The 15,999-nt window shown below is 41.1% G+C and overlaps 1 protein-coding gene across 3 annotated transcripts in view; it reads left to right on the top strand.

The window, feature by feature from the left end:
- Nucleotides 1–15,999, top strand: part of PRKDC (protein kinase, DNA-activated, catalytic subunit) — a 189,722-nt gene that overhangs the window by 82,140 nt on the left and 91,583 nt on the right. For all 3 annotated transcript variants that reach the window (XR_003999119.1, XM_030553055.1, XM_030553054.1), the window contains exons 42-49: nt 428–606; nt 1,388–1,556; nt 2,922–2,987; nt 3,616–3,688; nt 4,447–4,595; nt 11,081–11,218; nt 11,586–11,705; nt 13,091–13,234. Coding sequence is in view for 2 of the 3 variants with exons in the window: in XM_030553055.1 (XP_030408915.1) it covers nt 428–606; nt 1,388–1,556; nt 2,922–2,987; nt 3,616–3,688; nt 4,447–4,595; nt 11,081–11,218; nt 11,586–11,705; nt 13,091–13,234 (1,038 nt within the window). In the remaining variant the exon portion in view is untranslated. The remainder of the gene's footprint in view (nt 1–427; nt 607–1,387; nt 1,557–2,921; nt 2,988–3,615; nt 3,689–4,446; nt 4,596–11,080; nt 11,219–11,585; nt 11,706–13,090; nt 13,235–15,999) is intronic.

Raw genomic sequence — 15,999 nt, 5'->3', positions numbered from 1 at the left:
TGGTACAAATGGAAATAGAACCTAGTTCTTCTGTTTCCTAATCTTCCTTTTCTGCATTTATGTGTTCCTGCACTCTTGTGTATGTACTGGTACTGTATTTTTTCAAAACCTTAGAGCTATATTTTGGATAATAGTTGAATATTGCATGCACTCTATAAATATGTTTATGGAATCTTCAAAGAGATATTTAAGATGCACTCATTAAATTTTAAATTAAAATTGACATTTCATTTTATCATGAAAAGTAGTTAGTGTCTGGATGTTTATTTTTAACATTATGCAGTGAGACTTTTGATATGGAATTTTAGTTTTAGAATATGGTAGGTAGAATAAAAAAATAGTTTAGTTTCTACTGAGTAGCTTTTGGAGATCCATTGCAAGGACAAAAGCTAAGTGATCTTTTCTTCCGTACATGTTTTGTTTTTAGTCAAATGAATCTGCTTTTGATACACAAATCACCAAGAAAATGGGGTATTATAAGATTTTGGAAGTGATGTACTCCCGTCTCTCAAAAGAGGATATTTACTCCAAGGACTCTAGAATTAACCAGGCTTACCAGGGATCCACAAATGTAGAAGGAAATGAACTTACCAAGACACTAATAAAGTAAGGCTCTCATTGTTCCATAAACTTGTTTGCTACCGATTTGTCTTTATGCCAGATATTTTTTATAAAGATGCAGTTTAAAGCAAAAGTTCATTATATTAATTTGAAAACTGAGTTTTGGTTTAAACCACAGTATAAGGTGTTGAATTGAATTTATGCCTGGTTGTGAGGATGTTCAGATATAAAAACTGGAGTACTTTTCTGTCAGAGTAGGTGCCACTTTTTTCATGGGTGTGTTTGTGACGGCTGAGGGTTTTGTTTGGTTTGTTTATTAATGAAAGATGTGAGACTCAGCATCTTTTAAAATGACTCAGCGGATTTCCCTTATCTTTTACTGTGGCTTATCACTGAGAGAGTCTAGATCGTTTGTATAATTTTGCTAATCTATTATATATAGCCAGCCTGGCCTGTTTGCACATAGTTTGATAGATAAGAGGTATGTGAAAGTCTCCAATATGGATTGAGAGCTTGTCTCTAAAATGTTCTCTGTCTGATTTCAACTCGTCAAAGTATTAGATCCCTAGCATTGCGGATCACTGTGGAAATGCCAGTTAATGTTTGGCTTCAGTAGTGCTGCTGATTCAATTTTAATAAAATATTTCTATGAGAAGACTTAAACGCAAATTAATATTTGAGATGGTGCATCAGTAGGCTGTGCTATGACATTGATGCAAAGCCTATGGAAGTCTTTCTGTTGATTTTCATTGGCCTGTGGATTGGACTCTATATGGCCTTCTAAAAAAGATTTTGACAATATTTTCTGGTCTGTTTTGTTTTAAAGGTCATGCTATGATGCATTTACAGAAAACATGGCTGGTGAGAGTCAGCTGTTGGAGAAGAGGAGACAGTACCATTGTGCTGCATATAACTGTGCCATTGCTGTCATCAGTTGTGTCTTCACCGAAAGTAAATTCTACCAAGGTTTTCTCTTCACAGAAAAACCGGAAAAGGTGAGATTTAATGAGGAGGCTACTGTCATGTCAAAGGTCTGCAAGGTCCATACAGCACATTTTGGACACTAACTGAAAGTTTGTACTTCTTAACCCAAGAATTGAACCTATATAATGCTGTTATGTAAGAAACTGAGAGAGGAAACAAGCAAGGAGGACTCAACTCGAGTATTGTGTCCAGTTCTGGGCACCTACATTTCGGGAAAGATGTGGACAAATTGGAGACAGTCCAGAGAAAAGCAACAAAAATGATTAAAGGTCTAGTAAACGTGACCTATGAGAGAAGATTGAAAAAAATGGGTTTGTTTAGTCTGGAGAAGAGAAGACTGAGGGAGGGGGCAGAATATCAGTTTTCTGGTACATAAAACACTGTTACAGGGAGGAGGGTGAAAAATTGTTCTTGTTAATCTCAAAGGTTCGGACAAGATGCAATGGGCTTAAATTGCAGCAAGTGAAGTTTAGGTTGGACATTAGGAAAAACTTCCTAACTGTCCTGATAGTTAAGCACTGGAACGAATTGTCTAGGGATGATGTGGAATCTCCATCACTGGAGGTTTTAAGAGCAGGTTAGACACATACCTGTCTAGTCTAGGGCTAGATCTTCACTACCCGCCGTATTGGCGGGTAGCAATCGATTGCTCGGGGATCGATATATCGCGTCTCATCTAGACACGATATATCGATTCCAGAATGCGCTTATATTGATTCCGGAACTCCACCAACCCGAACGGAGTTGCGGAGTCGACATGGGGAGCCGCGGACATTGATCCTGCACTGTGAGGACGTGAGTAATTCGATCTTAGATACTTCGACTTCAGCCAAGTTATTCACGTAGCTGAAGTTGCGTATCTGAGATTGATTTTTCCCCATAGTGTAGACCAGCCCTAGATAATACTTAGTCCTGCCTTGAGTGCAGGGGATTGGACCAGAAGATCTGAGGTCCCCTCCGGTCCTATGATTCTATGTAGATGGCTTTCTTTGATCCTGCATGGCAATTGAATCACTGCTGGATGTTTTGCATATGATTGAGTGAGGGTACAGTAACAATATTCATCTTCTCTACTCTATCTCAATCACTAGTTATGGAAAGTGCTTAAATATTACAAAAGCCCTCCAATCTTTTGAAATATTCTTGAATAAAATAATGTTAAGGGCTTTGCTTACTCTTTTAAAGTAGCTAAAGTAACTTGTTCTTAGATGTCTGCATAATGGTAATTTCTCATAAATGAGTGTAATGGAATGGACTATCCCTTATTTTGTATGGTAATTTGAAATAGACTGTTGTCTTTTGAATAAAATGTTGCTAGTCCCCCAGCTATTGTTTACAGTATGTTAATTTTTTTCCAAATATGCTTTGTTTCACAGAACTTGTTTATTTTTGAAAACTTGCTAGATCTGAAGCACCAGTATTCGTTTCCTGTTGAAGTTGAGGTAAGTTCTGTGCTTTATTGTAATACAGTGAAAATGGCCATTGCTTTTAATACTACATAATCATTGCATAGCTGTGTGTGTGTGTGTGTGTGTGTGTGTGTGTGTGTGTGTGTGTGTGTGTGTGTGTTACATAATTATACATAGAAAGAAATGATACTGTTTGAAACCATGACAAATACCAGTGGAGATCTCTGACCCTTTAGAATGTTATGTAGTTTGCATAGTAAAATCCCAGTGTCTCTGGAAAATCCCAAGTCCAAGGAATGAAAAGCACAAGTCGGATGTACACATTTAATGTGGTGTTTTGGCAGATTTATTCCAAAGATAAATCATTTCTAGTGTCATTAGTTCAGCTGATATGATATATTCTGTAATACTGATTATTAGCATTTATAAGTTGGAACTCCTGTTCGTTTTATGTAGCTTGAATACTTTATCCCCCCGCATTGGTTAAAAAGCTATGTTATAAATAAAAGTTCTATCGAGTTTGCTAGATAATCAATATAATTCTCTATTTAATCTTTTTGTAAAAGATACTCAAAATAGAACTCTTACTTTTATCAGCTAATTATTTTTTGAAAAGCAAATTTAACTAATTTCAAAGCTCATATTTTCGTTGGTGTTCTAGGTGCCTATGGAAAGGAAGAAAAGGTATATTACTATTAGGAAGGAAGCCAGGGATGCAGTAAATAGGGACTCAGGTATGACATACATTTATAATGATTAAAATTTTCTATCTTTTTTTCCCCTTAAATGTACAATTCACCATTGCGTTGCACTTATATAGAATGTGCTGATTTTAGTAGAGATGCATCTAGAAAAGCTGATTATTGTGTCTAAATTACAGCTGATCCTACAGGTGGCAGTGCCTGTGCATCTTCTGACTGCACGAGGCCCTGAAGCTGTTTTTTTCAGTAATTAGAATGGGACCATATAAAGTATGATTTCCTTCCTCTTTCTCAACAGCCCCAAGAAAACAGACAACTGTATAAGAATTGCTAACTGAGACTGCATTTTTGCATTTTAACATCATCTGAAACCATTTAGTAAACATTTTCCCACTCCAATTTGTTTTATTTTTCTGGGGAAGTGATCCATTCCATGCCTTTCTAATACTGAAGTGCAAGAAACTACGAATTGCTAACCGATATAAATGTGTAGAAAATTTGTTACATCTGTGGAGGAATTATACAAAGAGAGACCAATTCATCATATTTGTTAACAGGCCTGTGCCTTATAGTGAAACCTGGACAAGTGACCACCTTTATAAAACTGCCACTGATGTGCTCACTACTGTTCCAGATGCAAATAAAAACAGACACTGTACTTGGTCTAGCTTTCATTAGAATACCTCCTTGGTTAAGCAACCAAATTTTGTTATTTTTCTTGAGTAGTCACTGAAGACAGCTTTCACTCTAATTAGTGTTATGATTAACAGTACATTATTTTTCTTGTTTAGATGAGCCTCAGTATTTGCCTTCTGCATCTTATATGGTAGACAGCAGTCTGAGTGAGGAAATGAGCCAATTTGATTTCTCAACTGGAGTCCAAAGTTTTTCTTATAACTCACAAGACCCTACAGCTACCAGTATACACTTCAGGAGAAAGGTGATTAGAGATGTATACTGTGTGGAGGAACAAGAGTGTCACTATTCTAAAACTCTCAGTAAACTTGTACATGAAACTTGCTCTTTTAGTTAATGTATATGTTGTGCTGGGAAAGGTGAAAGGTTCAATGGGAGTAAATATTGGATACAGTAGTTGTTTATAGGTAAGTCTGTCTTTAATGGGAAGCTTGAGGCATCAGAGCAAGTGTTTTTTGCCATCAGTCTGGGTCCTTCTACTCTGTTATCGAATTTTATTTAATCTTCCTTTAATGTGAAGGTGAAGACTTGCTCACGAAGGCAGAGGCCTTGCATTGTTGATATATTGTCTTGCTGTACTCTTAAATGATATAAACTTGCACATTAACATGAAATGATGGTGATGGCTCCAAGTCTTATTTTGACTATTAGAAAAATGTTAGAACTTCCTGTGGTCAGTAATATATATATTTTTCTACAATTAAAAATCCTTACTGTTTAAAAAAAAAAAAAAACTTAAAAAAAAGTACAGGGAAAAGAGTGACTTTTGTGGGTTTGACAATGCAAACAAACTTTTTACATTTTGAAAACTAGCCTGTAAACTTACAGAATGTCGGATAAGAATATATCATTAGTTATTATTCAGTTGTGAAGTAGTCGGTAGAAGAAGGAAAAGGGTTAAAATGCTATCAGAATGAGACAGAAGAGCATCAGCCCCTCTGCTGGAGCACAGTGTTGAGAAGAGAAATGTACAATTGGATTATTGTCTGAGGAGAATATTCTGACAACTGGGAAAAGGTGTCAGAGAAGCACTGATAAGTGTGATATAGGAGATACGTTATTTGAATGTATTGATGTTAAAATGAAGATTTTGGACATACTGGCTAATAAAGATTGGTTTCCTTAATCCTTGGGTGTTGGTAGGCCTGGCCTTTAAAGAACAAATCTGTTGTCTAAAAAAATAATCAATATAGGTTAGCCTATTAGTACTATTTATGTTGCTTTGCAAGAGACCAGAGTTCAGATTGTGAAGAGGTGGGTTATTCAGCTTCTGGAATAGAAGGGGAGCCTCTTTCCTTACAGTAGGATGCCCCATTGGCTGAACAGATGCAGCACGAGAGGCCTTGTTTAGCCTTTTGAGTCACAGGAAAGTAGGATAGAGGGAAGTTGTACAGATCAAACTGAGCCCCTTATGGAGCCTCTGAGGTATTCCTTGGGCTCCCTTATAGACAGACACACACATTGGCAGTACAGTATTTTTTGCCGTCAATCTGAGTCCCTCTACTCTGTTTTAGAATTTATTTAATCTTCCTTTAATTTGAAGGTGGAGACTTGCTCACAAAGGCAGAGGACTTGCTTTGTTGAAGGGGAACTATAGTACAGGGTTTCTAAATCACCGAATCGAAGTACAAAGAAAAATCCATTACTAAAATATTTTTTAGAAGTATCTTAAATATAATATAGGTTACAGGGCCAGTGTCTTCTGTACTTTTCTGAATTTGGGTAGATTTAAAGTGGTTTTATAATTTACATCTGTGCCTGAGTTCCCTTGACATTTTTTGTTTACTAGTCACAGATTCCTATTTCCCACCTCCTGCTTTACTTTTACTATGTGAAAGATCCACAGAAACAACACACACAAATGAATGAATGATTATGTAGGGAAAACCCTGAAACTGGACAGTTGGTATCGAATGTACACAATAAACTGAACAAAAGAGAGAGAACAGTATTATTTTGAATTTACTCTTGTGCTCATATAGTGTCTTATGTATTGCTTGCAGCAGTATGTTCCTATATAAGCCTGACTTGATGTTGACGGTGGCCCTTTAACACTTAGCCTTGGTCTACACTACGAGTTTAGGTCAATTTTAGTAGCGTCAGATCGATTTTACCCTGCACCCTCCCACACGATGAAGCCATTTCTGTCGACTTAAATGGCTGTTAAAATCGATTTTAGTACTCCTACCTGACGAGGGGATTAGCACTGAAATTGACCTTGCTGGACGCAGTTCAACAGTATTGGCCTCCAGGGGCCCATCCCAGAGTGCTCCATTGTGACTGCTCTAGACAGCACTCTTAATTCTGAGGCACTGGCCAAGTAGATAGGAAAAGCCCCATGAACTTTTGAATTTCATTTCCTGTTTGCCCAGCATGCAGAGCTCATCAGCACAGGTGACCATGGAGTCCTAGAATCGCAAAAGAGCTCCAGCATGGACCGAACGGGAGGTACTGGATCTGATCGCTGTATGAGGAGACAAATCTGTGCTATCAGAACTCCGTTCTAAAAGATGAAATGCTGGAATATTTGAAAAAGTCTCAAAGGGCATGAAGGACAGAGGCCATAACAGGGACCCGCAGCAGTGCCACGTAAAACTTAAGGAGCTGAGGCAAGCCTACCAAAAAACCCACACGGCCACTCCAGGGCAGAGCCCCAGACATGTCGCTTCTATGATGAGCTGCATGCCATTCTAGGTGGTGCCCCTACAACGACCCCACCAGTGTGCTTTGACTCCGTTAATGGACTCTCATGCAACAGGAATGCAGATTTAGGGGAGGAGGAGGAGGAGGAGAATGTTGAAGTTAGCACCCAGCGAGGAAATGGAGAAAACGTTTTTCCTGACAGCCAGGGACTGTTTATCACCCTGGAGCCAGTACCCTCCCAACCCACCCAAGTCAGGCTCACGGACCTTGAAGGCAGTGAAGGCACCTCTGGTGAGTGTGCCTTTGTAAATATTGTACATGGTTTAAAAGCAGGCGTGTTTAATGATTAATTTGCCCTGGAGAGTTGGGATGCATTTGCGGCCAGTACAGCTACTGGAAAAGTCTGTTACCGTGTATCGGGATGGAGCAGAAATCTCCAGGGACATCTCAGTGAAGCTCTCCTGGGTTTACTTTCAAAGCTTTTGCAAAAGGTTTCTGGGGAGGGCAGCCTTATTCCATCCTCCTTTACCATGCCAGGCCAGTAGCACATAGTCTGGAATCATTGCATAACAAAGCATGGCAGCATATGTTCCTGGTGTTTGCTGGCATTCAAGCAACTTCTGTTCTTTATCTCTCTATGTTATACTCAGGAGAGTGATATCATTCATGGTCACCTGGGTTGAGATAGGGGAATTTTATTAAGGGGACATTCAGAGGTGGCTGTTCCTGCTGGGTTGTTTGCCTGTGGCTGAACAGAAATTGTCCCTGCTGTGCGCTATGCAGTGCGGGGTGAAGCAATCATCCCAGGAAATAGGGTGAGGTGAAGGGCTTTAGTTGGGTTTCTGCTGCACGTTAACCTGAAAACTGCAGCTCCTCCTTTTAAATGGCCAACCCAATGAGTGCTTGGTATGGGACATGAGGGTGCTGCTGTTTGAAACCATTCCCACGTGTTATGAAGGTTAAAGAAGTCAAAAGACTGTGGCTTACTATGGCTGCCTGCAAGCCAAATTCTGTTGCCTGCCGGCTCTGCATGTCTGATCTCTCGCACCAAACTGGCAGGCCCTCAATATAAGAATCAAAATGTGACCTTGTAAAGAAAATACAGATGCTATGTAATGTTAAGAGCTTGGTTCACCATGGAAGAGTGTACCCATTGTTCTCTAAAATGTCTTTTTAAACACTACTCTCCCTGCAAATGTTTCAACGCTCGCTGTATCGTCTCCATCCCAGAGGCTAGTGAAGATTAGAAAGCAAAAAAAAGGTACTCACGATTACACGTTCTCTGAGCTTATGCAGTCCTCCCACAGTGAAAGAGCCCAGCAGAATGCATGGAGGCAGACAGTGTCAGAGTGCAGGAAATCACAAAATGAGCGAGAGGACAGGAGGCACCAGCGAGAGGAGATGTGGTGTCAGCGTGATGTAAGGAGGCAGGAACCAATGCTCAGGCTACTCGAAGATCAAACTCATATTCTCTGGCTTATTGTTGAGCAGGACAGGCAGCAGGAGGAACACAGACCACCACTGCAGCCCTTGTGTGACCAACCACCCTCCTCCCCAAGTTCCATAGCCTCCTCACCCAGACACCCAAGAATGCGATGAGGGGACCTCCAGCCACCCAACCACTCCACCTCAGAGGACTGCCCAAGCAACAGAAAGCTGACATTCAAGAAGTTTTGAAGTGCAGTGTGGCCTTGTTCTCCCCTCCTCCACCACCCCACCCGTCGCTTCCCTCCTCCCCCATCCCTCCGGGCTACCTTGGCAGTTATCCCCCCATTTGTGTGACAAAGTAATAAAGAATGCATGAATTTTGAACAACAATGATTTTATTGCCTCTGCAAGCGGTGATCAAAGCGGGGAGGGGAGGGTGGTTTATTTACAGGGAAGTAGAGAGAACCAAGAGGGAGCAGGTTTTTATCAAGGAGAAACAAACAGAACTTTCACACCGTAGCCCCCTGACTAGTCATGAAACTGGTTTTCAGAGCTTCTCTGACGCGCACCGCTCTCTGCTGTGCTCTTCTTATTGCCCTGGTGTCGGGCTGCGTATAATCACCGGCCAGGCAATTTGCCTCAAACCTCCTACCCCTCCATAAAACTTCTCCCCCTTACTCTCTCAGCTATTGTGGAGCACACAGCAAGCAGTAATAACGATGGGAATATTGGTTTCGCTGAGGTCTAACCGAGTCAGTAAACCGCATCAGTACACTTTTAAATGTCCAAATGCATATTCTACCACCATTCTGCACTTGCTCAGCCTATAGTTGAACAGCTCCTGACTACTGTCCAGGCTGCCTGTGTATGGCTTCACAAGCCATGACATTAAGGAGTAGGCTGGGTCCCCAAGGATAACTATAGGCATTTCAACATCCCCAATGGTTATTTTCTGGTCTGGAAAGCAAGTTCCTTGCTCCAGCCGTTGACACAGACCAGAGTTCCTAAAGATGCGAATGTCATGTACCTTTCCCGGCCATCCCACTTTGATGTTGGTGAAATGTCCCTTGTTATCCACCAGTGCTTGCAGCACCACTGAAAAGTACCCCTTTTGGTTTATGGCCGTTTGCCTCTCTGGTTCTTTAGTAGGCTTGCCTGATATTCCAGGCAGGACTGAATCTTCATTAGACAAAACTTGAAGAAGAGAATGACCTGGGGAGTATTCCCATGTCTGCCCAAGCGCCCTTGACCTACCTCACTAAGGCCAGCCAGGAGCACCCATGTCTGCCTAGGCACTCCTGGCTGACCTCAACGAGGCTGGCCAGGAGCAACCAGGAGACAGCAGCAGACGGTACAGTATGACTGGTAACAGTCTTTGCCAACTTGCAACGGCAAGGAGCTGCTACTATGTAGCACTTCAGTACCGCGTCTGTCAGCAGCACCCAGTTGATGCCCGGTCAGCTCATGTCACCGTACTCCAGGCTTGCCATGGTATGTCGTCTGCGTGGGTAACCCAGGAAAAAAGGCAAGGAATGATTTTTTGCCGTTGCTTTCATGCGGCGGGTGGGGGAGTGCTGAGGACATGTACCCAGAACCGCGACAATGTTTTTGCCCCATCAGGCATTGGGAGCACAACCCAGAATTCCAGTGAGGGATGGAGACTGCAGGAACTGTGGGATAGCTACCCGCAGTGCAACGCTCCAAAAGTCAATGCTAGCCTCAGTACTGTGGACGCACACCGCCGACTTAATGTGCTTAGTGGGGACGCATACGAACGACAGTATCAAATTGATTTCTAAAAAATCCACTTCAGTTAAATCGAACTAATTTTGTAGTGTAGACATACCCTTAGGCAAGAGGTTGCCATATTGAAAGTAAGATTGAAAGAATCATCTTCACAGTTTTAAAAACATTGGTCATCCAGGTATCATCAGTGTTTGAAGCAAGATCTATCAAAATAATTATGTTATCTAATATCAGATAACTAACTCTTTTCATATTTTGTAGTGAGGAGGATATTTTAACAGTTGACTTAAATTAACCAAAATTTTATTGTAATTATAGAACTTGCCATAAGCAATTTCAAAGAATTCTGATTTCCACTTCTTTGTAATGGTGAAGTCAAATTTTTATTTGTTCTTTACTGTCAAATGAGGCCTCATCTGGGAAGTATAATGGCTATGGTGGCCCTCACTGGAAAACAGCCTCTGAATTCATCAGAGATTAATTACTTTACAAATAGTTTGCGAGTAAAATTTAGGGAAAATGCATGAAGTCTTGAGGAAGGTGTATGGTGGTGGCACTCTCAGCCGTGAAGTGGAATTACAGCTTCCATGGAGACCAATTAATTTTTACATTTCAGATTTTTGCCGCCATACTCTTTTACTTATCTGAGTCAGAGTGACATGCAGCTGGCACCCTTAGACACAGAGATTTGAAGATGTGCAAAATTAGTTCCTATGTTTGGTGGGGAGCTTTTGGTTTGAATAACATATTTGACCTATTTCTTGTTTAAATATTGTTGAATACAATTTTATTATTGTAATACAGTTTGTATAGACTTGACCAGAAAACCAGCATAACAAGTGGTATAATTACGGCTTTTAAAAAATAGTGAATAGAGCCCCTCATGATTAACTGCTCTCCCTGTTTTGACAGGAACCCACAGAATCCATGGATCCAGATGATCTGATGGAACTGGAGATGGATGAGCTCAATCAGCATGAATGTATGGCCTCTATGACGACCCTGATTAAACATATGCAGAGAAATCAGATTACACCCAAAGTAGATGAGGTCAGTATTGGTTCCTGGCTTAGCACCTCTCTAGTTTAAGAAGATAGGTAAGCATTGGAATAGGTTGCTGATTGAAGTTGTGGAATCCCTGTCATGGGAAGTTTTTAACAACAGATTAGACCAATATCTGTCAGGGATGGTCTAGGTGCACTTGGCTGTGACTCAGCGCAGCGGGATGGACTAGATAACCTCCCACAGTCCCTTCCAGTCCTATATTTCTATGACTTTTTAAACTCAAGAAAGGGGGTTATAATGGAAATCTTGTTTTGTAACTTTTGTTGCTATCAGTCCCTAGTGCAATAGAATAAAACCTGTGGTAATCTTGAGTTATATGTATTTCAAGTGACCTATTTAATTTTGATTTCAGGGAATAGTTCCACGAGACCTTCCTCCATGGATGAAGTTTATACATGGCAAATTGGGGAATCCATCTGTGCCACTAAATATTCGCCTATTCTTAGCAAAACTTCTTGTTAATACTGAGGAAGTGAGTGATTTTTTTCTTTTAAATTGTAGCATGTTCTGTCTCTATAGTAAAATATTATCATAAATTGATTACAACTTCAGCTGTGTAACCCTTTCAGAACAAAACCCCACACCAGCTAAACCTTTCCTAAATTCAGCTTTGGTTACTTGACCTATTGAAGGGAAGGTGTTCCTGGCTTATGCTTCAAGTGAAAACCGTGTGGTATTAGTTGGTTCAAATGAGTTTTAGCAACTCCTGTGAACCAGAACTCCAGAGTTTTTTGTACAGCTCTAATTGCAACAGAATATAAAGATATATAGTCACTGATTGAGGTCTGTAGTGACTCTATGGAAATGTTCTTTCTTCCTCTATTTCAGGTGTAAAATGTTTCCATCCTACTTCAGCCACTCTCTTTAAAACAATGTATTATTGACCAAATGAATCATGCCGTCCGATTGCATTGTATATCAGATCTTAAATGAAATTGCTGCAATTCAGTGAATTATCAGTCAGTACTGTTTTCAAAATAGCTTAGTATTAATCTGGTGACAGAGTAGCAGCTTTTGACATTAAAAGCTAAATGAGAAGTGTATGTGCACCTGTGTGTGCATGCCTGTGTGTGTGCACTCGCTTGCTTGTTCATTCTGGATGAGTGAGTTACTATTCTGACTTCCAGGGCTGGCTCTAGGGTTTTTGCCGCCCCAAGCACCGAGAAGAAAAAAAGAAAAAAAAAAGCCACAATCGGTGGCAGCTCCACCACGCCGCTTTCTTCTTCGACAGCACTTGTGTGGCTGGGCCTTCCCTCTGAGAGGGACTGAAGGACCCGCCACCGTTGAGCCCGACATGCCGCTCCTTCCCCTTGGCCGCCCCAAGCACCTGCTTGCTGAGCTGGTGCCTGGAGCCGGCCCTGCTGGCTTCCATGGGTCAGACTTAGTGTATGGAAAGCTGATAGATGGGCTCCAGTGGAAGAAATCATGTGCTTTGCCAGTAATAACGAACTTGACTTTTGAAGGCTTGCACACACAAATACAAACAGGGTGTGTAACTAATTTATCAATGGGGAAATTTTCTTTAGGAGCTTTTGAAATTACTATCATGAGGACTTTGTACAGTGTTAGGCAAAAACTTTACAGAGAAGGCTGTTTCTGAATGTCTGACTGCCAGAAGTTGGACCTGGACAACAGGGGATGGATCACTTGATAATTGTCCTGTTCATTCTCTCTGAAGCATTGAGCACTGGCAACAGTTAGAAGACAGAATGATGGGCCAGATGAACCATTGTTCTGACCTAGTATGGTCATTTTTGTGTTCTTATGTAAAAAAATAACTATTCCTGTAAGAATGTGATGCATAAATGCTTCTTGCATAGTAGGTTTGTATAGATGACTGTTCTTTATTTCTCTTAGGTTTTCCGACCTTATGCAAGACAATGGCTTGGTCCCTTACTGCAGCTTGTTGTTTCTAGGGATAATGGAGGAGAAGGAATTCATTACATGGTGGTGGAGATAGTAGTTACTCTGCTTTCCTGGACTAGTGTAGCGGCTCCCAAAGTAAGGAAATCTGGAACACGTTTAATTACAGTAGACTTCACTTGCAACCTATGGGTTGTCAGTAAAAAGTTGCTATTAGCCATCATTTGCAAATAAGCAGAAACAGGTTTTTGGGGCAGTAGCCAGGGAAGGAAGAGCTGGGACATGCCTTCCATGGCTGTAGCCTTGCAACCTGCCTGTGTGCAGGGCAGCAGTGAGGAAGGGGCTTTTCTCCCCGATGGTGGGGTTTTCTGTGGGGAGCAGTGGTGCTGGAAGCCCATAGGGCTGCACTGCACCTCTTTCTCCATTATCTGGGAATCAGGATTCAGCGTGTCCTAGCGCTTTCTTCTCTGCATGAAACCCTGCTGCGGGGAGCAGCCTGGGGAGCACAGGGAGAGATACTGTGAAGCTCCAGGTTGCAGCCTCCACTCTGTTTCCAGCCTGCAGTCCCTTACCTCCTGTATGAACAGGCAGGTTTCTGGTGCTGCAGCCCCAGAAGGAAGCCCTAGAATGAGTTGAGCACTGGCCAGAGGCAGGTTTGCAGGTCTGCAGCATGGCAAGGCACATCTCTGCACTTTTTCCCCTGGTTACAGCCCCACAAAGCTGCGTGCAGGTGCTGCCTCTTCCAAAAAATGTTTTTTAATAAGCAGCATGCCATTGCCAATATCTGAATCCCCTCTGGACTCTTTCCATTTCATCCATATCTTTCTCAAAACATGTCATCCAGAACTGGACACAATACTCGAGTTGAGGCCTAATCAGCATGGAGTAGAGTAAAAGAATTAACTTCTTGTGTCTTGCTTACAACACTCCTGCTAATACATCCCAGAATGATGTTTGCTTTTTTTGCAACAGTTGTTTTTGCAACTTCTTTTGTTACACCATTGACTCTTATTTAGCTTGTGATTCACTATGACCCCCAGATCCCATTTCACAGTACTCCTCCTTAGTCAGTCATTTCTCATTTTATATATGTGCAACTCAGGGATGAAAGTAACTTAAAGGACTTACCGGTATGCCAGAGTCCTGGGTGAGGCATGACCTCAACTGGAAGAGGCGGGGCCTTTCAAGATTTAAAGACCCTGGGGCTCCAGCTGTGGCTAGGAGCCCCAGGGCCTTTAAATCACCCCAGAGCTCCCAGCTGCAGAGGCGGCTGGAAGCCTCGGAGTTCAGGGCGAATTAAATCATTTTGAATTTTAAACCTATTCTTCAAACCTCTTGCAACCTCTCTCAGCTTGGTATCATCTGCAAAGTTTATAAGTATACGCTCTATGCCATTATCTAAATCATTAATGAAGATGTTGAACAGAACTGCACCCTGCAGGACCCCAATTGATATGCCCTTCCAACTTTACTGTGAACCACTATAACTACTTTCTGGGAACAGTTTTCCAATCGATTTTATGCACCCACCTTCTAGTAGCTCAATCTAGGTTGTATTTTCCTAGTTTGTTTATGAAAAGGTCATGCGAGACAGTATCAAAAGCCTTACTAAAGTTAAGAGATACCACATCTACTGCTTCCCCCCATCTACAAGGCTTGCTACCCTTTCAAAAAAAGCTATTTGGTTGGTTTGACATGATTTGTTCTTGTCAAATCCATGCTGACAGTTACTTATCACCTTAGTATCTTCCAGTTGTTTGCAAATTAATTGCATAATTATTTGCTCCATATCTTTCTGGATACTGAAGTTAAGATGACTGGTCTGTAATTGCCCAGGTTGTCCTTATTCCCCTTTTTATAGATTGGCACTATATTTGTCCTTTCCCCCAGTCCTCTGGAATCTCTCCCATCTTCCATGACTTTTCAAAGATAATTGCTAGTGGCTCAGATATCTCCTCTGTCAGCTCTTTTGAGTATTGTAGGATTTATTTAATCAGGCCCTGGTGGCTTGAAGACATCTAGCTTGTCTGAGTAATTGTTAACTTGTTCTTTCCCTATTTTAATGGAATGATGTACTTGATTGTTTTATTGATCTTTCCTCAGTGCTGCTTTAATCATTAACCACTGTAAATAACTAGATCAGTTTAATAAGAAGCAAGTTTAGTTCATTAATTAAATCAATCTCTCTGGCAACACTGTAAGTAACTTTCTGAGCATGGGATCCTCCAGGTTCTTTCTTATTGGTCCACTAATGGACACCTTAAGTTATGGAATGCACAAGTCCACAACGTACCTTAGAAATGTATTAATGGACTCAGAAATCTACATCCTGTCATGTTGTCTTGTAATATTTAGACTGATGGTAAAAGTTAGTGCTACTTTCATAGTTCTTTCCCCCAAAAGAATTATCAGTACTGGTATAACTTACTAGTGCCTTTTGGACAGTCAGTTTGCTAATTGTAATAAGATGCCTGGGTAGTTACTCTGTGTCACTCTGAAGTCTAGAACTTCTTTTGAGTCAGTGGAAACAGTCACTAGCATGGTTTAGAGCACTTTTTATTCAGAATATCACCACATTCAATCATCACTGGGATTTGTGGGTCTGTTACCCAGAGTTTAAAAATTAGATGTTATCTTTTTCCATGCCAAGAGTCCTAGACCATTGTGATGTCATACATCACCACCATTACTCTACAGATAATTTGCATGGAACAATTTCGTTGGTTGTATGAGGGATACTGCACATATAGTGGATTAGTTGGCCCAGCTGCTATAGTTCAAAGTATGGACTTTCACCTCTTTTCATAACAAAATGGCAGGACTCTCCTACATAAAGTCACCACAAAGTTCTGGTGAATTCCAAGCTTGACTTCCCTACAAACTTATATTGCTGAACATGACTT

The sequence above is a fragment of the Gopherus evgoodei genome, chromosome 2 (assembly GCF_007399415.2).
Source record: "Gopherus evgoodei ecotype Sinaloan lineage chromosome 2, rGopEvg1_v1.p, whole genome shotgun sequence".
Classification (NCBI taxonomy): domain Eukaryota; kingdom Metazoa; phylum Chordata; order Testudines; family Testudinidae; genus Gopherus; species Gopherus evgoodei.
Note: the sequence above shows the minus strand (reverse complement) of the source record. Positions and strands in the feature narration are given on the sequence as shown.